The 25,243-nt window shown below is 47.4% G+C and overlaps 1 protein-coding gene across 1 annotated transcript; it reads right to left on the reverse strand.

Annotated features, from left to right (window-relative positions):
- Positions 1-12,298: 12,298 nt before the first annotated feature.
- Positions 12,299-22,141, reverse strand: rdh5 (retinol dehydrogenase 5 (11-cis/9-cis)). The gene is made up of 5 exons (XM_070869312.1): positions 22,121-22,141; positions 19,506-19,836; positions 15,507-15,765; positions 13,842-14,005; positions 12,299-12,522 (listed from the first exon to the last, which is right to left on the reverse strand). Exons 2-5 carry the CDS (start codon positions 19,816-19,818, stop codon positions 12,299-12,301), a joined length of 960 nt encoding a protein of 319 aa, XP_070725413.1. The 5' UTR covers positions 19,819-19,836; positions 22,121-22,141.
- Positions 22,142-25,243: the final 3,102 nt, after the last annotated feature.

A 25,243-nucleotide genomic window follows, 5' to 3' on the forward strand; every position in this document is an offset into this window, starting at 1 on the left:
TATGAAAGGGAAATCATGCTTGACAAATCTTCTAGAATTTTTTGTTGATGTAACGAGTAGAGTGGACAAGGGAGAACCAGTGGATGTGGTGTATTTGGACTTTGAAAAGGCTTTTGACAAGGTCCCACACAAGAGATTAGTATGCAAAATTAAAGCACATGGTATTGGGGGTAATGTATTGACGTGGATAGAGAACTGGTTGGCAGACAGGAAGCAGAGAGTCGGGATAAACAGGTCCTTTTCAGAATGGCAGGCAGTGACTAGTGGGGTGCCGCAGGGCTCAGTGCTGGGACCCCAGCTATTTACAATATACATCAATGATTTAGATGAAGGAATTGAGTGTAATATCTCCAAGTTTGCAGATGACACTAAGCTGGGTGGCAGTGTGAGCTGTGAGGAGGATGCTAAGAGACTGCAGGGTGACTTGGACAGGTTAGGTGACTGTGCAAATGCATGGCAGATGCAGTATAATGTGGATAAATGTGAGGTTATCCACTTTGGTGGCAAAAACATGAAGGCAGAATATTATCTGAATGGCGGCAGATTAGGAAAAGGGGAGGTGCAACGAGACCTGGGTGTCATGGTACGTCAGTCATTGAAAGTTAGCATGCAGGTACAGCAGGCGGTGAAGAAGGCAAATGGTATGTTGGCCTTCGTAGCTAGGGGATTTGAGTAGAGGAGCAGGGAGGTCTTACTGCAGTTGTGCAGGGCCTTGATAAGGCCTCACCTGGAATATTGTGTTCAGTTTTGGTCTCCTAATCTGAGGAAGGACGTTCTTGCTATTGAGGAAGTGCAGCGAAGGTTCACCAGACTGATTCCCGGGATGGCAGGACTGACATTTGAGGAGAGACTGGATCGACTGGGCCTGTATTCACTGGAGTTTAGAAGGATGAGAGGGGATCTCATAGAAACCTATAAAATTCTGACGGGACTGGACAGGTTAGATGCAAGAAGAATGTTCCCGATGTTGGGGAAGTCCAGAACCAGGTGACACAGTCTAAGGATAAGGGGTAAGCAATTTAGGACTGAGATGAGAAGAAACTTCTTCACTCAGAGAGTTGTTAACCTGTGGAATTCTCTACCAGAGAGTTGTTGATGCCAGTTCATTAGATATATTCGAGAGGGAGTTAGATGTGGCCCTTACGGCTAAAGGGATCAAGGGGTATGGAGAGAAAGCAGGAAAGGGGTACTGAGGTGAATGATCAGCCATGATCTTATTGAATGGTGGTGCGGGCTTGAAGGGCCGAATGGTCTACTCCTGCACCTATTTTCTATGCTTCTATGAAAGCTGTTGGGGGCACCGAGCGGTGGTGGCTCCGCTCCCGTGAGGCAGTTGCCCTCGCGGGGCGGCAAAGGGTCGCCACTGGGCGGTAAAGGGTCGGCACATGCCTGACGGGGCGGGAACACGGACGGGGCAGAAACCCGTTTCCATAGCCTCCGACTCAGGGGCAATTCCGCATGGGTCAGACCATCCGCCTGCCCCCGGTCTGAAAGGACTTACCAGAGGCGGTAACGGGCCTTAAGGAAGGGGGCAATTTCAGCCCCACTATTTCCGTTGTTGGGGGAGTCCAGAACAAGGGGCATAACCTTAAAATTAGAGCCAGGCCATTCAGGAATGAAACCAGGAAGCACTTCTTCACACAAAGGGTGTGGAAATCTGGAACTCTCTCCCCGAAAAAGCTGGGGGTCAATTGAAAATTTCAAGATTGAGATCGATAGATTTTTGTGAGTTAAGGGTATCGAGGAGTTAAGCTACAGATCAGCCTGGCTAGAGGGGCTGAATGGCTTTCTTCTATTCCTAATGTTCCTATGTTGGCATGTAGGGGTAGGGAGAGGGGGAAGTAGGCAGGTTTGGTGCTCTCCATTGTTTTTCCGTGATTCCTACTGGAAAACACGTGGTCATTCTTTGAGAGCAGGATTGGGTTTGGAAGTGATGCCCCCCATAGATAAACAGCTTGCCTACACTCTAGGCTTGCATATGAAGATTGGCCACTTGGGTGAGGGGAGGTGCTGTCCCTGAAACTGGGCCTGAGCAAGAATCTGTGGGGCCGAAATTCAGGGTCTCAGAAAGGCCCGTCACTGCCCGTTTGCGGCGGAATCCCGTGGCCGCCGTTTTGTGGTCAACTGCCCGCCCTGACCCAAATTCAGCTCGGGGATTTTTCGGCCCGTCCCCACTTGCGTCCCGCTGCTGCCGACCACGGCAAGTGCGTCATCAAAGCGCGCAGCGCCGCGCTCCCTCACCTGCCGAATACACCGACCCAAATTCACCTGAGAAAATCCTTGCGGCAGCGCGGCGGCCCTTCAACGGGAGGGCCCACTGCCGTGGCCGCCATGTCCCACTGCCGTGGCCGCCATGTCTTTATTTTTGCCGACCGACTTCCCGATCAACCGGCAAAATAGTGCCTCCGGGTTCGCCAACAGGCAACCTGGCACCCTCTCTTGGGTTCCAGGCCGCTGGCCCGGCTGAAACCCTCCCTGGTGGCCCAGTAGCTAAAGATACAAAATGCCGGATTCTCTCCCCTTTAATGGAGGGGAGAGAGTGTGGTGACACACACGCGCTGTGACATCACCACCATCATCATCATAGGCAGTCCCTCGGAATCGAGGAAGACTTGCTTCCACTTTTAAAGTGTGAGTCCTTAGGTGGCTGAACAGTCCAATACGGGAACCACAGTCCCTGTCACAGGTGGGACAGATAGTCGTTGAGGGAAGGGGTGGGTGGGACTGGTTTGCCGCACGCTCCTTCCGCTGCCTGCGCTTGGTTTCTGCATGCTCTCTCGGATGCTCTTCCTTCACTTCGGGCGGTCTTTGGCCAGGGACTCCCAGGTGTCAGTGGAGATGTCGCACTTTATCAGGGAGGCTTTGAGGGTGTCCTTGTAACGTTTCCTCTGCCCACCTTTGGCTCGTTTAACTCCTACATGTCACCACCACTGCAGAGTCCCAGTCCCGCCCCAACTTCCGCCCCTCAGCCTGCCTTACCGCCTCACTTCCGCCCCCACTCTGACCAACTTGCGGTCCGACGGCAAAAAAACGGCAAAGCCCCGAAAATCAACGGAAAGGCCGCCTCAACGATCCCAGCGGAAAAAACTTCAAGAAAAAGGTGGCGGCCCTGAATTTCGGCCCCAGTGACTTCAGGAGAAGAGGGGAGATCAAGTCATTCGGTTGATTTTGAAAGGGTGCTTCTCACAAAGTGCCAAATACATTTTCAAATGTGGGCTGTGAGCACCACAGAGTGGTTGGTCAAGGGTTTGTGATCGCGAGCCTCTCCTCTGAAGTGTCACCACGAGTCTCTCTGTGGTGTCACCTTGTGGCCAATTTATGAGCTGCGTCGTACAAGGCCCAGGAGCCATGCACTTGCTCGCTCTCTTAGCCAAGCTTTGTGTATGGTACTGGGAGACTAATTTGGGGACAAGGACGAAACAATAACTTAACAACAGTTAGACCAGCCTCATCTTCATTACAAAAATAACCAAAACATTTTGTTGCCACTGCCAGCAGATGCATTATTTCATGTTTTACAGAACGCCTCTAACAGAAGTCACTGTAAGAGTTGCATATATTTTAAAATTAATTGATATGAATACACACACCCTGCCAGCCAACATAAACCAATGGAGATGGGCAGGGCGCCAATTAGGTCCATTGTGAATTGTTAAGAGGTATTTTTTTCAAGACATCTTGCCATCATGACATCCACATGATCAAGTGCTACCTTCATGGCTTAGTATCTGGTGTAGATCAAGAAGGTTCCAGCACATATCTCATCGTTCCTTCATTGCCGCTGGGTCAATATCCTGGAGTTCCCTATCTAACACTATCACCAGACAGACTGCAATTGTTCAAGGAGAAGGCCTGTAATGTATGCACCCGCGAGTATGGGCACACTGTGCGGAGGGGAGCGGGCAGGTCGGAAGGCCTCCTCGTAGGACTGCTCCTGGGCACGGCCAAGGGTGCCATCAGCCGGTCCAGGCAGCGGGCGGTCGAGGGGGTCGTTCAGCCCGATTGCCTGCCTCTCTTCCACGGTTACATCCGAGCCAGGGTGTCCCTGGAGATGGAGCACGCGGTGTCCACCAGTACGCTCGCGGCCTTCCGCGAGAGGTGGGCGCCGGAGGGACTGGAGTGCATCGTCACCCCCGGCAACCACATTTTAATTTGATTGTTTTTTGCTCCAAAGTTTAATTTGTTAATTTGTCGGTTTTAGTGCCCCTTTAATAAGGGGGCACTTGATTTGTTGTTTTACAAAAATAGTTGTAGAGCTGTTGAGGGTTGGGAGTGGCTTATCCAGTCACGTGATGTTCACAAGACTCAATAAAACCCCAGCCAGTTGGGTTTGGGGGATCCCCGATGAGGTATGCAGTTGTGGGCCTGGTGGATGAACTGGTAATGTGTAGTGTGATTGTCAAACCTTTGCTAATAAACCAACTAGTTCTTAATAGCAATGTGTTGCTATGGATTCTGAAGCAAAGAACCCATGAAGCTAATACATTACAAGGCCCAGCACCACCTTCTCAGGGGCCAACATCACCCACACGACCTAGGAACAAATGAAACACCAGGGGCTTGATTCCCAGTCTGTGCTGAACTAGCTGTTCTCAGCCAGGGTGACATTCTCTGCAAATGTTCTCTTTTGAAAGTTACTATTGTATCTGCTTCCACCGCCCTTTCAGGCAGTGTGTTGCAGATCACAACAACTCACTGCGTAAAAAAAAAATCTCCTCATCTCCCCCTCTGGTTCTTTTGCCAATCAGCGTGAGCTGATAAAATGACCCCTCAGATATACGCTTGTCAAATTTGCTAAAATAGGGAGAGCAGTAGAGACAGATGGTGTAGCAAAAGGTTTACAATAAATTGGAGCGATTGGGAAATGTTGGTGTTCAGAGGGACCTGGGTGTCCTTGTACACCAATCACTGAAAGTTAACCTGCAGGTACAGCAAGTAATTAAGAAAGCAAATGGCATGTTGGCCTTTATTACAAGAGGATTTGAGTATAAGAGTAAAGATGTCTTACTGCAATTATATAGGGCCCTGGTGAGACCGCACCTGGAATATTGTGTACAGTTTTGGTCTCCTTACCCAAGGAAGGATATACTTGCCATAGAGGGAGTGCAACAAAGGTTCACCAGACTGATTCCTGGGATGGGGGGATTGTCCTATGAGGAGAGATTGAGTGGACGAGGCCTATGTTCTCTGGAGTTTAGAAGAATGAGAGGTGATCTCATTGAAACATACAAAATTCTTAGCGGGCTTGACAGGGTCGATGCAGGGTGGATGTTTCCCCCTGGCTCGGGAGTCTAGAACCAGGGGTCACAGTCTCAGAATAAGGGGTCGGCCATTTAGGACTGAGATGAGGAGAAACTTCTTTTCTCTGAGGGTGGTGAATCTTTGGAATTCTCTGCCCCAGAGAGCTGTGGAGGCTCAGTTGTTGAGTATATTCAAGACAGAGATCGATAGATTTTTGAATATTAAGGGAATCAAGGGATATGGGGATAGTGCAGGAAAGTGTAGTTGAGGTAGAAGATCAGCCATGATCTCATTGAATGGCGGAGCAGGCTCATGGGGGGCCGAATGGCCTACTCCTGCTCCTATTTCTTCTGCTCTTATGTTCTTATAATGATTTAGACTGGCTGTACAATTGGACAGACCAAACAGCAGGTTAACCTCAGCAGTGATGGATGTGACGTACCGCATACAAGTCATAAGAATACACCTCATAAATATACAATGGATGGCATTGAACTGGCAGGGGGGATTTAGAAAGGAATCTGGGCGTGACAATAGACTCATCACTTTTGAGAGGCATAGGCCAGAAGAGTAGAATACATAGAATTGTACAGCACAGAAGGAGGCCATTCGGCCCATCGTGCCTGTTCCGGCTCTGTGAAAGAGCGATCCAACTAGTCCCACGCCCCTGCCCTTTCCCACAGCCCTGTAAGTGTTTTCCCGTCAAGTAGTTATCTAATTCCCTTCTGAAAGTTACTGTTGAATCTGGTTCGACATATTTACAACGGTTCTACTGTGGCTTTACAATGAACTGGTTAGACCACATGTAGCATACTGGGTTGAATTCTTGTCACCACAGCAGAAAACATCATACACAAAAACTGAAGAGAGTGCTCAGAGGAACAACAAGATTGAGGGTGAAGGGAAAAGCTCAGAAAACTCAAGCTCTTCAAGAGGAAAGAAAGACTTGCATTTCTATAGCGCCTTTCACGACCACCGGACGTCTCAAAGCGCTTTACAGCCAACAAAATACTTTTGGAGTGTGGTCACTGTTGTAATGTGGGAAACGCAGCAGCCAATTTGCACACAGCAAGCTCCCACAAACAGCAATGTGATCATTACCGGATAATCGGGGTTTTAAAAAAATGTTGATTGAGGGATAAATATTGGCCCCAGGACACCGGGGAGGACTCCCCCTGCTCTTCTTCAAAATAGTGCCATGGGATTTTTTACGTCCACTTGAGAGAGCAGACGGGGCCTCGGTTTAACCTCTCATCCGAAAGAGGAGGTTAAGAGAGAACCTCACTGAGTTATACAAAATATTAAATGGTGAACTCAGAATATTGCTTCAAAGTAAGTCAAAAAAGCAAGAGGAAATGAATTAATATTAGTGAGAAATAGTTTAAAAACAGGTTTTCTTTATTCAAAGTAATCTATAAGGTGACCGAGGCAAAAACATCAGGGTTATTTGAATATAGAGATGAGTTTCAATGGAACAGATGGTCTCTTATTATTATTGATTTTTTAAAATGTTCTAACCTCTTGTGCATCCCCTATTTTAATCGCTCCACTATTGGTGGCCGTGCCTTCAGCTGCCGAAGCCCCAAGCTGTGAAACTCCCTCCCTAAACCTCCCCGCCTCTCGACCTCTCTCTCCTCCTTTAAGCCGCTCCTTAAAACCTACCTCTTTGTCCATCTCCTTACATGGCTCGGTGTCAAATTCTGTTTGATAACGCTCCTGTGAAGCGCCTTGGAACGTTTTGCTATGTCAAAGGCGTCATATAAATGCAAGTTGTTATTGTATGACAAGTCAGGACAATGTTCCGGGGAGCAGCAAAGTTCGATATTTATCCTGCTTCCAAATTTATCAGAGATCCTCAGTATTAAGCATTACCTCATTTGCATTTATTGTATGCAATTTTTGAACCAGAAAAATATCACATGAATCCATTTTATGTAGCTAATAGCATTTACCAGCAGAAAACAGTGAGGAAGCAAATTTGCTTCCCTCTTGTGAATATCAATATTATTGCTCATTGTTGTTTGAACGTACTCCCCAATGTTATATCTTAAAGGCACCAACTCTTGCTGGGTACATGATGCCAACCTCTCCCCTAACTCACCATCCGCTGCCCCGCCAGCAAAGGGCATTGGTACAAAATTAATAAGCGCCATGAAAGCACTGAGAGAAGGAATGTTTTCCTCATGAAGTTGGGGATATGGGGAATGCTAAAGCAACTGACTCTGCATCAATTAACGGAACAGCACAGGATCTGGTTAAGATTAAAATTGAGGGTTAGAAGGACAAGCATAGATACAAATCCACTGCTGGATGGTACATAACAGATTTCAGCAGTCAGACCAGAGAAATGGCCTGCCAACAGGTTAAAGGGAAGACACAGCGCCACCTTCTCAGGGCAAGTAGGGATGGGCCAGTGACACCCACATCCCGAGAATGAATTCAAAAGAAATGTAGCACACATTTGAACAGGAAAGAAGAAAGACAGACTTGCATTTTTATAGCGCCTTTCATGACCACCGGACGTCACAAAGCACTTTACAGGCAACAAAGTACTTTTGAAGTCTAGCCACTGCTGTAATGTGGCAAACGCGGCAGCCAATTTGCGCACAGCAAGCTCCCACAAACAGCAATGTGATAATGAGCAGATAATCCGTTTTAGATGTTGAGTGAGGCAGAAATATTGGTCAGGACACCGGGGATAACTCCCTTGCTCTTCTTTGAAGGCATGCCGTCGAATCTTTTACGTCCACCCGAGAGAGCAGACGTCTCATCTGACAGACGGATGTACCTGTGACTACATGCTTGGCTATAATACAGCCGGACTTGATGTGATACGATGGTTTGAGTCACACCCTACTGTTTATAATAGTCCTTCCACTGTGTGTGTGGCTCCTGTACACATCCACTGTAACTTGAAGATGAAGAGAACCTTAGCCACAGAGGTTGCATTGCATTAAGGCCAGTTTAGTGGTGTTTGACTAGACTCCTCCAGCCAATGAGAAGTTCATGTGTCAGTGATAGATCTTGCCCTCTATCCAATTGTCTGGAAAATGCAAAATATTCAATATAATAAAAACAAGAATTGGTGCACTACAGTTATCCGCTCAGAACTTGTCGCAAACCAAAAGAAAAAGAAGACTTGCATTTATATAGCACCTTTCATGACTACCGGACGTCTCAAAGTGGTTTACAGCCAATGAAGTACTTTTGGAGTGTAGTCACTGTTGTAATGTGGGAAACGCGGCAGCCAATTTTCAGCCAACCAGCTCAGTAGCTCCTATTTACAAAGCATACTAATGAGACAGAGAGGCAGATCATTGCTGTATCAACCCTTTCGCCACTTTGACTTCGGTATTGGTCTTCAAAAAGTTGGACAGTGCAGAATTCCCAATAGATGCCAGGTTTCACAGTGCGACAGCTTGGAGTTACATTTGGTTGCAATGGAGCCAGGTTCCTGCTGTGATGAATTTTAACATGTTGCGTGATCTCATACGTGGCACAGTGTGATGGAAAGGGATAGAGGGAGAGGGGTGGAGCGAAAGAGAGAGCAAAGTGAAGGAGAAGACAGCCTTTTTCTGCCAACTTACTACTGACAGTATTCTTGGCTAAAGGACCATGAAAGTCGATAGTATTTTTGGTGAAGCCCAACCCGGAAAGGTTGGCCCCGAGGTCAGCACCTGAGGGGTGATTTTCTGAGCATATGTTGTTCGCAAGGAATTGTGCCCACACACATCGGGAATGTGGTGTGAAGGTATTCTAGCCTTGAAGGGCTGACCCTGGATAGTTACTTTCTAACTTCTTAAAATAAGACAATTGTTGAAATAGTGGTCAGCTGAATTGACTCATTTGGAATACCCACTGCATAAACAAAGGTCATCTTCCCTTTGACCATAGCTTGGTGATCTCACATTCGACACACTTTGCAACAGTAGTTAGTTCAGCTGAATTGATTAAGTTGAAGTACCTATTGCATAAACAACACCAATTCTTTTGACCTTGGATAGTTATTTTATAACTTTTTAAAATGGGGCACATGTTGTAACAGTCAAATGCCCACCACTTATTAGAAAAAAGATTGTATTTTTTTACCTTTTTTAGAACTGTTAATGTTGCGATTGACTGTCTCACCAGCTGTAAATTGCAGATCGGTTCTTTAATAAACCTCTGTATATTTTAGAATTGCCTCTCATAGTCTTCTGTATCACTAACTCGTGAACCACATCTCTGTACACTCTTGTGGTGATGAGGTACATTACTGAGGAGAGACCCCTGGACCCTTACAATATGCCTGAAACTTGCTAAAACGCGCTATCTGGAGCACGGTAACATTCTCGGCTTGTTCCTTTCCTTTCGAGAGAGATAGTCTGGACCTTCAGACCCAGTTAGCATCTTTAGGATTTGGCTACTCCAACCTTAAGTTGAGAGTGAACACCTGAGAAATACGCCTGATCCAGGATAGACTCAAAGGGGCTAGGATTGTAATCCACCATAATGGGAGGCAAACCGGCAATTTTCCGACGTGTGCGGCCGGCAGGGTAGGTTCCATTGGCAGAGCAAACTTGGGGGAAAAAAATGAACCCTCTGGTGTGTACGTTCAACTGGAAAAGCAAACAGCTCATCTTTAGCACATGCAAAATCCAGCAGCGAGTCAATGAAATACTGGAGGACTGCTGGGAGACCTTGCCAGAAAGAAAGAACGAACTTGCATTTCCATAGCGCCTTCCGTGACCACCGGACGTCCCAAAGCACTTTACAGCCAATGAAGTACTTTTGGAGAGTAGTCATTGTTGAAATGCAGCCAATTTGCGCACAGCAAGCTCCCACAAACAGCAGTGAGATAGTGAGCAGATAATCTATTTTTAGTGATGTTGGTTGAGAAATAAATATTGCCCAGGACACTACCCCCACTGTTCTTCGAAATAATGCAATGACATTTTTTACATCCACCTGAGAGAGCAAACGGGGCCTTGATTTAACTTCTCATGCAAAAGACAGCACCTCCCAACAGTGCAGCTCTCCTTCAGCACAGCATTGAAGTGTCAGCCTAGATTATGTGCTCAATTTTCTCTGGAGTGGGCCTTGAACCCCCAGCCTTTAGGACTACAGAGGCAAGAGTGCTACCCACTGAGCCAAGAAGAGGCTTACCCATTTTCAAACTAATAATTTGATGATAGACGTAACCCACACGACACGATCTACACTTCATCCAGGATAGATGAAGAGAGGTAGAAGGAGGCTCGTGTGGAGCATAAACACCTCCATGGACCAATTTGGCCTGCCTCTGTGCTGTAGATTCGATATGTAATTTTATGTTAAAAAGAAGGAACGAGATCGTAAATCAAATAAGTGTTAGAAGATTTATTGCATGAGTTAGATTCTCCATCTCTATTATAAAATAATTAGCCAACACCATTCATAATAATCTAGGAGATATCATAAGACAACACAGGTTACATAGATAATGCATTTCATTCCCTCCAACACCTCACCAATTCCACCCTCTCCTGAAAGCATAGATTCCGTATTGGAGTAGAGTTCCTCACACTCCAGCACTTTGCCAGATTCAGCATTGTTCATGTCTGAGACAGGAAAATGCCAGTCCTCAACCACCTTTAACTTATCTGGAGTTCAGACAGTCAAAGAGTCTATGAAGGGGAGAAAATACATTGAAAATATGTGGAGCGTTCCCTTATGCTTCAGGAGCAGCTGAGCTAAGAATCTTGGTTGAGCAGGAAAGGGGAATCAAACTCGCTTCTAAAATGGCTGCTGGCTTCTTTGATAGTTCGGTGCACTGTGAGATGTGGTGCTGTGCCATTCAGACCAGAAGGAGCCCAGGATCGATCCCTGGGCTGTGTTGAATCGATAGATTACAGCTAGGGTGATGGTAGAGACACTATCATTGACATCAGCAACCCTGGGTTAGGGAGAGGAGGAAAGCAGCCAGCATGTCCATTCCTGATTGCTATCCAGTAACTCCCAGCTGAAATTGTGGGTGTGGTACTAGCACTTGGTTGATTTGAAATGCCACGATCGAATATCCAATGTCACTTACAGGTGCTCATGTGGAACCCAGGCTAGAACCACTGCCTATTTCCTCCCACTTTCAGCAAACTATCTTCCCCCCAGTGGGCCAAAATACCCCATTAATATCAAGCGAACTACCTTCCTCCCAGGGGGGCCAAAATACCCCATTAATATTTCCAATTTGCCACCCGAGGGAGAGCTACGATGAAGACAAGGGAGGGACTGAAACCAAGATCTGCCAACCTGTGGCACAGTGCGCCAATCACCTCTTTTGAGATGGCAGCATCAGTCAGCTCACAGACTCCAGTGTAAGGGTCATCAATGTATCTATGGCGGAACAACAGTGGGCCTTTCTAAAGCCTGAACAAACTACAAATATCCTTTTATCTACTAAACATCGAGGGGGCGATTTTACTTTGGGCCCACATCAGGCGGGAGATGAACGGTGCAATTGTTCTGCCCACAATGCCCTCAGTGAGAGGCCCCAGCTGTGACGCCGGTGAGCTACTGAATTAACGCTCACAGGTGGCTTGCTGGTTTGGGATGGGGGTGGCGGGGGGAACGGTACAGAAAGTCTGACAGCTCATCCATGGATTCAAGGCAGAAGTTCCACGTTAAAGGCAGGGTGGGGCAGTGACAGGTCAGCAGAGGGCTGGGAGAGTTTGGTAGGGCCAGGAGGAGCAGACATGCAGTGGTGCGTTAGACCACTCAACGCCTGGTACCAATGGGCGGAAGTGTGCGCAACGCACGCTGGGTACCTGAAAATGGCATCGGGGTCCTACAACCGGAGTGGGAATCCGATTCGCATACTAAAAGTAGGGTCCTGCCTGAAACCGGCAGATGCTCTGGCCGCCCGTTTCCACCATGGGTCAGAAACGGCGGCCATATCAGGAGTGGGGCCTTCTATTTTCGGCCTGCTGCCGTCCTGCCTCCCGCCGGGTGGAAGCCCCGAAAATCGCACCCCCTAGAATTGTTGTGAACTGGACGAGTGCTTTTGCTCGAATCTGAACTGTCGACTCAATTCCACTCCCATTTAGTGAACACTTTGGGATGGCTTTGGCAACAGAACAGCAAGCATGAAGTCACCAAGGATGGTCGGCATGTAAGAGAGCGGAATCCAGAATAACTTGGCATCCCAGCCGACAGCATATCGTGTGCGAGGGTGTCTGGCGGTTAGAGCGTGCTCTATACAGTTTGTGACTTTGGACAAGTCACTGCCACATAACGCATGCATGGAGAACCTCTGGACCTTCACATCTGGAAAGGGGAAAAAAAAACACTTTCAACTATTCTCCACTTTTTTAACTAAAAATACCCACAGCTCATAAATATAACTATTTCTTTTTCGACCCCCCAACCCCACGCCCCTGCCATGCCATCAATGAGATACATTTGCTCCGACACAGGCTATGTACCAGTGATGCCAACGAGCTTTCCTTGGCCATTTTCCTCTTTCCTGAAGTAGTGGGCAGAGTCGGTGGAAAACACACAGCAAAGGTTTGAGCTGTCACTCAGATGATGTAAACAGATCGAACTTTATTAACCAATCGCCCGATGGGCGACAATCGCCCGATGGACCGTAGATTTCCAATCAGAGGAGACGCTCTCAGGAAGATAGATTTTGAGGTGGGTGCATCAAGCTGCCAAGGTGGCTCAGTGGGCAAGTGCACTTCCTGGCCGGATATTGAACCACACAGACCAGGAAAGGTCTTGGATTCAATCCCTGAGTTGACCAATCTCAACTGAGGCAGTGGCAGGGACACTACAATTGGCCTCAGTACCCTAAAGTGTTACCCCAGGGTTGCCCAATTATTGTTCAAAATCTGGAAAGGGGAGGGCAGGGGGGAAAAAAGGGAATTGAATGGTCACTCACTGGGGGAAAAATATGGGTTGTTTGCGCCGCCTGGGGGAGGGAGGGCGCTAACGGGGCGCAAACGTCCTTTTGCCCAGGCGCCGGCAAGGATAATGTCATCACCGCGCACAGCACACCTGTTTTTGCCCCAGGGCCAAAATTCAGTCGCACCCCGTGAAGCTGCCGCGGGCAATGCCCCGCGAAGATGTCGCGGGGCGCGTACCAGGGCTGCAGGCCGCTCGCGGGGCGCAAATAAGAGGGAAGGCGCGGCGGTGAACAATAATCTCCTTTAATGGAAGGGGATGGCCCTGCATTCCCGCTAGCGCTATGCGTCCCTCTGCGTAGCGCTGGAAAATTTGCGGCCCTTTGCGCCCCGGTCCCGCCCCCGAGAGGAAGAGGAACTCCCACCTCGCGGCTGGGACCGTCCCCAAACGGAGCAGTACCGAATTTTCAGCCGACTGACTATGAATGAGGGACAACACCGACCCAAAACATTAGAAGGAAACAGCGCCTGTAAATACTTTGTCACTCATGTTATTCTGCATTCAGTCAACATGACATACTACATTCTCATCATGAGGGTGACCCTTCCCGACAACAGGTGCTGCAACCTACTGATACAAATATCGACCTGAACCTGATCCAACTTCTGAAAAGTATTCAGATGGTCAGAATGAAGGCAGTATAATTCTGTACAAACAGACACAGCAAAAAGGCCACCTACACTTTTCAAAGTATTTCTGTCCATAACTCTCGCGGACTTCTGGAGTCAGTCTGTCCCAAAGTCGCTGTAAGTCGTTTTCAATGCATTCTATGTTTGTCAAAGCCGTCTTGAAGAAGCCAGGCTCGATGATGCAAACCCGAACACCAAAATAGTGCATGTCCCGTCTGGGAAAAACAACAGACAGTGGAATTGTACAAGATTCAGTGCAGAAGAAATAAGAGCAGGAGCAGGCCATACGGCCCCTCGAGCCTGCTCCGCCATTCAATACGATCATGGCTGATCTGAACATGGACTCAGCTCCACTTCCCCGCCCGCTCCCCATAACCCCTTATTTCCTTTTCGCTCAAAAATCTGTCTGTCTCCGCCTTAAATATATTCAATGACCCAGCCTCCACAGCTCTCTGGGGCAGAGAATTCCACAGATTCATGACCCTCAGAGAGAAGAAATTCCTCCTCATCTCCGTTTTAAATGGGCGGCCCCTTATTCTGAAACTATGCCCCCTAGTTCTAGTTTCCCCCCACGAGGGGAAACATCCTCTCTGCATCCACCCTGTCCAGCCCCCTCAGAATCTTATATGTTTCACCTCTCAGTCTTCTAAACTCCAATGAGTAGAGGCCCAACCTGCTCAACCTAAGTCAACCCCTTCATCTCGGGAATCAACGTAGTGAACCTTTTCTGAACTGTCTCCAATGCAAGTATATCCCTCATAAGTACATAAGACATGTTCCTAAACTGATAGCATACAACAGCTTACATTTATACAACATCTTTAATATAGTAAAAAAAATCCCGAGTCACGTAATGTGATATTTGCGCAGGTGACCAAAAACTTGGTCAAAGAGGCAGGTTTTAAGAAGTGACTTAAAGGAGGAGAGCGAGATGGAGAGGCTTAGGGAAGGAATTTCAGAGCTTAGGGCCCAGGCAGCTGAAGGCATGGCCACCAATGGTGCAGCGATGAAAAAAGCAGGCCAGAATTAGAGGAGCGCAGAGATGTCGAACATAGGAAAAGGAGGAGGCCATTCAGCCTCTTAAGCCTACTCTGCTATTTGATTAGATCATGTCCGATCTGTATCTCAACTCCATTTATCTGCCTCAGCTCAAATATCCCATGAAACCATTACCCAACAAAAATCCTGCTTTTCACACAAGTTACTCCCCTGAAATCCATGACACCAACACAGCAGAATGGGCAGACGACGTCTTGATTCAACGTCTGATCCGAAAGACGGCACTCCCTCAATACTGCACTGGAGTATCAGCCTGGATTTTGTGCTCAAGTCGCTGGAGTGGGATTTGATCCCCACAACTCTCTGACCCAGCAGCAAGAGTTACCGAATGAGCCACAGCTGACACCATACAAATACAGTCAATACCGTGACCAGTTGTGCTTTCCAAAAGATCAGCAATAATAGACAAAAAATAAAGTACAAAAAGAAATGCTAAAATTAATCGTACACCTTTAGAACAGTGCTTTTTTTTTTTAAATAAAAGGACTCCACACAGTGAGCCAAGAAAGATTATTTTTGCACAAACATTTTGCGTTGCTAAAATGTAAGAACATTTCTGCACTGTTCTGAGATTTACAATTGACTGGTACACACTTAACTGGCAGCCATGTTGGTTTGAGCCTGAAGGTAAGTGTGAATGAAAGCGGGAATGCTAACCTCAGACTGTCGGAGAAAGACTCCACTCCACATTTTGACAGACAGTATCCGCCACCTGCAAATGCTATCCTCCCCATAATACTGGCCATGTTCACGACCCGCCCCCTGGCCTTCTTAACCAATGGGAGAAAGGTTAGCGTAACCTCCATCAATCCGAGCAGATTCACATTCAGGACCTTATAATAATCCTCCATTTTCATCCATTCTGTTGGACCAATGGGAATAGCTCTGCCCGCATTGTTGACCAGCCCCCAGAGTCCTGTAAGAGAAAGGGGAAAGGTCACGCTCACCTTCAAGAATTGCCGCTGAACATTTGGTTAGATTTGGGGCTTTTCCTATTTTTTTTCTCTACTCCACTCAGACCAGGCGCGAGACTGTAAACCACAAGAGCAGTGTGATTTTTCTGTTATCAGTCAGGGGTACGTTTGGAATCTTCTGCGTTGGGTTACATTTCACACATTGTTACGAGACTCTTGACCAATCAAAATACAAGCAGGCCTGGAATGGGCACTCTGAACCAGAGAGCAATCATTTCCATGGTAACTCCATGGTAACTCCAATGCTAGAGCTTTAAAAAAAAGGGCTATTTTTGAGCAATGCGGCACAACAGATTTGGTCACTTTTCTTTGTTGAATTAGCACACAAAGTCAGTCACGTTCCTCTTAACAGTGCATTCTGCTGATGCCTTGCACGTGAGAATTGCCTGGCTATTGCCTCATAGTTCGAGAGTACAGAAAGAGTTCATGAAAAGACAGCAGAAAGCAAGGTTTTCCTTGTAGCTGTCCAACATTAACGGATCACATCATAAAGCTATGGTAAAACGGGCTCAATTGGTGAGGGCACTGAGCAGTATAGAACAGATTCTCGCGGACCAGGAAATCACATGTTCAACACGTGGTCTGCGCTGAGATGACTGATCACAACCAGGTGGCTTCAGCAGCAGTACCTTGGGTGCTTTACTATCCTCCAAAGGAGGGAAAATCAACAACAACTTGTACTTATATAGTATGTAAAATAAAAACAGAAAACGCTGGAAATCTCAGCGGGTCAGGCAGCATCTGTGGAGAGAGAAGCAGAGTTAACGTTTCCGGTCAATGACCCTTTGTCAGAACTGGAGAGTGTTCAAAATGAACAGATTCTTAAGGAGCAGTGAAAGGGGGGAGGGGAGGGAAGAACAAAAGGGAAGGTCTGTGATGGGGTGGAAGGCAGGAGAGATTAGAGAGACAAAAGGGACGATGGGCCGACTTGAGAGAGTAACGATAGAGGTTAGAAAAAGATTAGTCTAGATAGGGCGTGAATGGTGGAATAATAACCAGCTGCTCTGGGAAACACAGAGAGGAAAAATTACATAAGATCAGGAGTGGAGGGGGTGTAGGGGGCAAGGGTTAAAAAAAGGACGAGGAAAGGGAGCACAATCTGGACAGAGGTTACGCCCTGAAATTGTGGAACTTGATGTTGAGTACAGAAGGCTGTAAAGTGCCAAAACGAAAAGTGAGGTGCTGTTCCTCAAGCTTGCGTTGAGCTTCGTTGGAACAGTGCAGGAGGCCGAGGGCAGAGAGGTCAGAGTTGGAGCGGAGCAGAGAATTAAAGTGACAGGTGACCGGAAGCTCAGGGTCTCTGGGCTCAATTTCCCCCAGTTATTTGCGCCGGTTTTTTGCAGCAGGCTGCTCTTTTTGGCCTAAGTTGAAAAACCACAGTTTCCCCGATCAATTTGCACCAGCGTAACTCAGTTAGTTACGTTTTTTTTAGGTCAGTTTTATTTTTCAGCCAAAGGGGGCGTAACCAGCCACCCGTGCCGATTCTGGCCATTTAGGGAAGTTTGGCCAGCTGAGAGTTACTCCAGTTCTGCTTAGGCCAGTGTATGTGGCCTCTCCTGAAAAACCTTCCCTAGAGTTAAGGAAATCGGCGCAGGTAAGGAAATCGGTGCAGGTAAGGAAATCGGTGCAGGTAAGGAAATCGGCGCAGGTAAGGAAATCGGCGCAGGTAAGGAAATCGGCGCAGGTAAGGAAATCTGCGCAGGTAAGGAAATCGGCGCAGGTAAGGAAATCGGCGCAGGTAAGGAAATCGGTGCAGGTAAGGGAATCGGCGCAGGTAAGGAAATCGGCGCAGGTAAGGAAATCGGTGCAGGTAAGGAAATCGGCGCAGGTAAGGAAATCGGCGCAGGTAAGGAAATCGGCGCAGGTAAGGAAATCGGCGCAGGTAAGGAAATCGGTGCAGCAATACCCGGACACACTAAAAGAATTGAAAAATACATAGCAGCAACTCACCTCCAACCCCGCCCGAAGGCTGTCCGGTCCCATTCTCGATCCCCGGTTCACTCACAGAGAGAGAGAGAGAGAGAGAGAGCAAGTCCGGGGACCTAGAATGGGACCGGACCGGTAAGGCCTTCGGGCGGGGTTGGAGGTAAGTTGGTGCTGTGTGTTTCTCAATTATTTTCATGTGTTGGGAGCTGGCTGTATACTTCACTTTGTAGCCTCAGCTCACATTGTGTCCCTGGTTACCATGGCAGCTCGATCCTTTTGGCGCAGATCAAGGCTCCACCCCCAAAACTAAAAGTTGGGTTAGGCCGCGCCAAAATGAAGAAATCCAACGGGAAAACTTAGAATATTTTTTTTTGGCGTACTTGGGCCTCCCAAAAAAAAAAATCGGGCGTAACTCTTCAAGTACGCCAAAAAAATGCTTTGGGGAAAATTGAGCCCATAGTCTTGAATATACTCAAAGACTGAGCCTCCACAGCCCTCTGGGGCAGAGAATTCCAGAGATTCACCACCCTCTGAGTGAAGAAGTTTCTCCTCATCTCAGGAACCCAAATGGCCGACCCCTTATCCTGAGACTGTGACCCCTGGTTCTCGACTCCCCAGCCCGGGGGAAACATCCTCCCTGCATCTACCCTGTCAGGCCCAGTAAGAATGTTGTATTATTCAATGAGATCATCTAAACTCTAAAAGCAGCCGAGGTTCCCATTCCTGGTGACTATTTGGCTTGGATGGCAGGTGAAAACCAGAATGACTCTGTGGCGAGTTACCTGTTCTCAACCGGAGGGTTAGCGAAGGTGCCATAATTGGCCACAGCATCGTGGGCTATTATCAAGGATAGCGGTGCAAGAAGTGAAGTGGCTTTGTCCGTAGCAGTTCGCCCCAGTGCTTTATCTCGTTTAACTTGGGGGCCGAAATTGCACCCCCCCCCGCTGGAAACGGGGCGCATGCATCCCATTTCTGTTGTTTTAAACCACTGCGGTGGATGAGGTGGCCTCTTGAGCGAAATTCAGCTCTTTGGCTTTTTTTTCCCCGGCAGACCGGAAGTCGCTCATAATAGGGGCGGAAACGGGGCGGTGAGCACACTGGAGGGGTGGAGTTTGCAGCGGGTGTAGTGTCCACCGCTGTCAGTATTCAGCGTAGCGCTGATGAAATCATCACGGCGCCGCGTCACTTAAAGGGGAGAGTCTGCGCGATTCCTAAAGTTCGGCCCACTGGGAGGTGCCAGGCTGCCTGTTGGCGGCCCGGCCGAACCCGGGAGCATAATCGTCGGGCTGACCTGGCAGTCGGCCGACAAAAATAAAACGTGGCGGCAGCGGCAGTGCGCCCTCCCCTTTAACGGGAGCCGCACCGCTATTTGAGAAGGCCACAGCCTCACTGGACCGTCTCAAAAAAGCAGCTTTTGGCACCGCCCGGCGGGAGGAAGATTTTCGCGGCGGAATTTCACCATCGGGGGCTGGGGGGGGGGGGGGAACATCGGCTGTGCGCGCTCTGATGACGCACTTAAGACGGATTGGCGGCAGCGGAGCAGTAGTGAGGTGGGGGGAGCAGGTCACCCCCGGGATACCCGCAGGAGCGGAATTTTGATAATGGCGGCCATTACACGAAAAGTCAGCGGCCATTGCATTCCGCAGCGTGGCGCAGATTTCAAGTGTTAACAGGCCTTCAGGGAAGGGGCAATTTCGGGCCCCGGGACTTTGCCTTGAATGTTAATCTAGGATCGCCAGATCAGGCTTATGATTACCTTTCTCTCCCACCTCTGCCTGGACCCAGTCCGCTGCCTTCTGTATGCTGCTGTAATCAGTCACATCGAGCAAGACCGCTTTCAGTCTGGATGAGTTGCTCCTCTGCAGGGTGTCCACCCCTTTTTGTGTCAGGCAGCCAGCAAGGACACGGAATCCTTTCCGGTCCAGGTGCTTTGCCAGGAGGTTGCCAAAGCCTGTGTCACATCCAGTGATAAGGACACACTTGTCTCTGACATCTTGAATCTTCTGGCGGTCCCTGATAAGCCAGCCAATGGCAAGCAGAAAAACCGCAGTGAGGAGATACACCCACATGAGGTCTGCTTGCAGCCCCTGAGAGGAAGAGACAGAACATTTGAATCCGAGAAAGCCATCAGAGCTGGTGCACAATATGAAACCGCACAACGGTCTTAACCATAAGGGAATAAAGGGTTATGGGGAGCGGGCAGGAAAGTGGAGCTGAGTCCATGATCAGATCAGCCATGATCATATTAAATGGCGGAGCAGGCTCGAGGGGCAGCATGGCCTACTCCTGCTCCTATTTCTTATGTTCTTATGTAAGTTATCATTCTCCTTTGACTTGAATTAGCACTATGTGTAATGCGCAGAAGGTGCCCTGGTGGCTTGATTGGTAAGTACACCACCCAATGTAGAATTAAGTCCGACAGGCTAGCAAGGTCCCAAGTTTGATCCTTAGTCTTCCACAACAAACGGAATGATCTGGCCAATGCAGGTAAGGCAAGCGAAGTCAACAGCATCATCCATGAATGCACTGTACAAAACTTCATCTATTTCAAAGATAGATGGCAGCAGTAGTCAGTGGTAGAAAAAACAAACAAATGCGAAACGAGTCAGAAATAGATTTTAAAAGATACAAGTACATGCGGTGTCTTTTTAAATTTACTTCCATCCTTTCAGTAGCCAAGCAACACGGGATACCTGTTTTATGGAGCTGTGATTCACATCCTGTGAATGAGGCAGGAATGGTGTAAAACAGAAAGCTTGACATTACCGCCTTGTTCTGGACAGGTGTATCCAGCATACAGTGAGAGCGGGGCCAAGATTCAAGCAGGCAGAAAAATGGATGGGGATCTGTAGAATGGATCACTGACCCCACCCACCGAAGTATCACCCGCAGATGAAGTTCTACCCTACAAAGGTCATGTTTGGTTTGTTGGGAGAAAACCAAAACAGCAAAGGTCACAATCTGGATTATAAAAGAGAATGTTACAAGGGGGAGAAATTCGGTCGGGCCTCTGTTGCGGCAGTAATCCAGGCGGAGCGGTAATTTTAGCGCCTTGAAAAGGTTTGCGCCTCCCGCCCAGAAATTTGTCAGAATCAGTCGAAGAGCTGACGGGGCGATAAATCAGCCGTTGCACACCAGAGCCATAACGAAAGTTTGGTCGCCACATTTTGCGGACCCATTGCGCGTGCATGGAATTCCGAGTCAGATCCCGGGAAAAGCCGAGTCTTAAAGGCGCAGCATAGTAATGCACCCGTTAAAGTTTTCAAAACCACTTGTTATCAAGCTGGGCTGTTGTGTCTGTCTGCCGCTGTAAACTGGGAGGCTCACGCACCGTGCTGTGTGTAAACGTTGCACTGACTGTGACCTCCCAGGGAAGTGCTTCCTCATCCCGTAAGTAGTCGCCAGTTAACGACTCTGCAAGCCCGGACCCACTGTTTTTCCAGACGTTGTTATTGGCGGGCGCTCAATGAGGCGGCCGCACCGAATTTACCAACCGGGGCACAAGCGTGGGCGTTGCACCAGGAATACGTCAGGATCGGAGTAATCATCAGCAGCCGGGCGCTAACGGTTTGCGCCCCCGGTGAGCCTCTAATGGATTTTCGGTCGGGGCGCTAAACACTGCACTCCAGGTCGGTAACCTCTTACGCTCCCATTAACGCCCGCTCTGGGTGATAACTGAGACGTTAGACAACCGAACATCCAGACCATAGTGTCCTATCAGTTGTTTGAACACCTCAGTGGTGAGGTACTTTTGGACATGGAGATGTGAACTGAGGATTGATCACACGCATGCCCTTTTAAACATAGCAAACATTTATAAAAATTGGGAATATTAGAAACCTTTTAGCAGCTCATCCTGTACTAGGCCGAAAGCACCAGTTATATCATTATCACCCTCTCCCTGTTGAGAACTGATCAAGCTGCCTGAAAAAGGGGTGAAATCTAGATAATCATCTCGCACTGGGAGCACCCCCTGCAAATATTGGACCATTCCCTGGAACCTCCTGAAAATACTGACATACTCCTCAGGGTCGCTTCTTCTAACTTATGGAAAGATAACATCAGCTACCCAAAGGGAAATGGTGAGCAACAGAAACAATAGCTAGTTTAAGGCAACAAATGCAGAAAAGTGTGCTCATGGTGCATAATAAATCCATCCCCAGACAAACAGAAATCAGATGACCCCATGGATCCCCGCACACCAGTTTCAAAAGTTACAAAGTACAAGCCAAACTCATTCGAAGTTGAGTAACTGATTGTACACAGCTACTTAGAACCATGCTCCAGGACTGCTTCAAGTGTGGAACAGTTGTCTTGAAACAGTTAGTCAAAAGGAAACTAAAACGATTTAAAATAAATGTAAAGACTCACGTCCTTTAATTCAAGCTTCAGTCCTTCCATTTCAAATCAGAAGGAGCTCAATACCACTTCACAGTAACTGGTTCTGACATTCATATTCTGGTACTGTGTATGGCCTTATTGTTTGAAGCTTTTGGCTGCACAGAGCTTGCCTTCATGGGAGAGCCACTCATGAGATGGTACGTAGCTCATGATTTGCTAATCTCCTTCGCCACAAGATTCTCAGCTGACCTTCAACTTTCCATCATTTACAGAACCAGACCAATTCTGCCTATAGGTTACAGGGCCCTGGTAAGCTTTCCGAGTGTTCTAAAGATTGCCTTTTAGGAACATAAGAAATAGGTGCAGGAGTAGGCCCTATGGCCTCTCGAGCCTGCTCCGCCATTCAGTAAGATCATGGCTGATCATCGACCTCAACTCCACTTCCCGCCCGATCTCCTTGATTCCCGAGAGTCCAAAAATCTATCGATCTCTGTCTTGAATATATTCAACGACTGAACCTCCACAGCCCTCTGGGGTAGAGAATTCCAAAGATTCACCACCAATGTGCCCGATAATTATTTTTTGGGGCGTGCGGCCCATTCAAAAGTCTGCGCATGTGCATTTTTTCAATTTAAAAGCCAGCTCACTGGCTGCACGGGACCCTGAGCGGGAACATTTTTCACGACCCTCTGAATGAAGAAATTTATTTTGTGCGTCTCATCTGGTCCTAGCACATATTGTTGTAGTGATCACATTTGTCCACGTGCATATGATCTGGGGAGTTGGAGCTAAATTTAAGAAAGTATTAATTTGAGGTTATCGCATTTTTAAATAGCAAAGCGAATTTTTAACCTCCAATTTTCTCCCGAAGGTGTGGGCTTATGGTCTTACAGACACTAGCCATCTGGTGACACCTTAATTAAACAAAGACAAGATGGATACAGATGAGGGGAACTATTCAGCCCACCTTAGATCTTCCAATCAGACTAGAAGACCTATATCCTCTGATTGAATGTGGAACTCACTGCCAGAATGTGGAACTCGCTACCACAGGGAGTGGTTGAGGTGAATAGCACAGGTGCATTTAAGAGAAGCTGGATAAACACATGCGGGAGAAAGGAATAGAAGGATATGTTGATGGGGTGAGATGTACAAGGGTTGGAGGAGGCTCATGTGGAGCATAAACACCCACATAGACCAGTTGGGCCAAATGTCCTGTTTTGGTGCTTGTTAGATCTCTTAATTTCCAATGAAATACGAACTCCGATTGTAGTTTTAATGTTAGTTAATGTAGTTTAACTTTATTCTGGCAGTAGCAACAAGTTCTTGGCTTTAAGCCAGGCCTTTGTCTTTCTGAGACCACATGGCCAAAATGGCTGTACTTATACCTGGTTCAATTTACAGAAAAGTACTCGCCTTCTTTGACCTTATTGGCTCAATTGATAGTCTTTTAACCTTTAATTGGCTCACTACCCAAGGTCCTAAAATGTCAAGTTGATTGATGACTTAATGCAACATGCTGAGTTGCACGTAGCAGCTTTGACTTGGGGTCTGTGAATTTTCACAGCCTGTCTGAATGCAGCCTGTTTGAATTCTCGATCAATCCCCCCTTTGATTCTTTCACAAACTGAATCATAAAACATCAGGTATCACTGGTTAAACATTCTACAAAATAATTTCATATATGTTAATAGAGTTTTCTTCTAAAATTTGTTGATGTGTTTTGCCACATGTCCGGACTAGTAGCTTCCACACAAATTTACACCAACCCGAGTTCCACCGTGGTCACAATGGAAGTCTGGTTTTGGTAGGTTAATTAACCTTATTCCAATTTAATCCAAATCAATATCTTAATTCAACCAGTAAACAACCTTCCCTTAAGCATAACATACCCCTGTGCCACGTACAGACGGTCTGCTGGGACCTGCAAGGTGTCTCACCTGCGGGACAGCAGCTACAGCCGCCTGGTCGCAACAACATTTAATCAACATAAACAAACAATATAAAAGTAAAACAATTACAACAAATAGAATTAAACCTTCCACCAATGAAGTTCCTATTGAACCTAGCCATTCAGTGGCTCCACTCCACAAAGTGAATGATGGGGGTTGCTTAAGTTTTTCTATCTCCTTTTGGATATGCTCCGCTAGTGGGTAATTTCTTCGGAGCTATCTGGGATATACGTGCAACACTCAGTTCCGAGTAGGGCGCAAAGTACCTCCCTTTTCAGCCAGGATGTAATCAAGGGCCAGTCTATTCTGTAGGGCTACTGTGCGGATTGCTACTATTTCTGCATTGATTTTAACTAGGGCCTCTGAGATATCATTGGCTACTCGTTCCACAACGGATGCCATGTTAATGGATTCCCTTGCCAGTCTGGCGGTCCCATACCTGGGGATCAGAATGGCAAAGAACCTCTCTGTTTCTGTGATAGCTCTCTTAGGACAGTGTAAATGTTCTGATAGTGACTTTATATGATACATATAAGGCACAATGTAGGCTAAATAGCAGGATCCCGTCCAATTCTGGGGTAGCCAAGGGTAGGCCTTGTGGCCACACACCCAATAAGTGCCATTATAGGCAATGAAGGTTAGCTGTTTCTTTGTCAGCAACACTCCGGGGCCTGTCCAGGCTTTTCCATCTGTTTTATTCAGAATCCCTGTTACGTTAAGAATTCCCACATCGGCCAAGTTTGGACGGATCCGTGGCTTGATTATATTATAATTCCGGGAGCAGTTACTATACCCCATATTCTGGCCTCCTTTGATGTTTCTAATCAGACAGACTGATTCCCCCGGTCTTCCTATTCCCGTTGTATTAGTGATAACAAAAAATGGGGGCCGTATGGAATTATTGTACCACGGTTGGTATCCCCCTTCAAAGGTCGTCAGATTGTAACCTGCTGTCTTCCATTTACGTGCCCAGTTTTCCGTATCCTGAAACGCATTGCCTGTTTTGTTTTGATTAATTATCCACTCAGCCATTTCTGAGATATTCAAGGGAACTGGCCTCAAGGGAATCCCTCCCTTTGAGTGAATAGGAATATGCGCACACACCCAACAACTAGAAATGTTACCTTGTTTGGCATAAATGTATGACATATATAAAAACGTATTTACATGTAATTCCCTTGCTACCCTACTATTTCCCTTT

The sequence above is a fragment of the Pristiophorus japonicus genome, chromosome X, assembly GCF_044704955.1.
Source record: "Pristiophorus japonicus isolate sPriJap1 chromosome X, sPriJap1.hap1, whole genome shotgun sequence".
Taxonomy (NCBI): Eukaryota; Metazoa; Chordata; class Chondrichthyes; family Pristiophoridae; genus Pristiophorus; species Pristiophorus japonicus.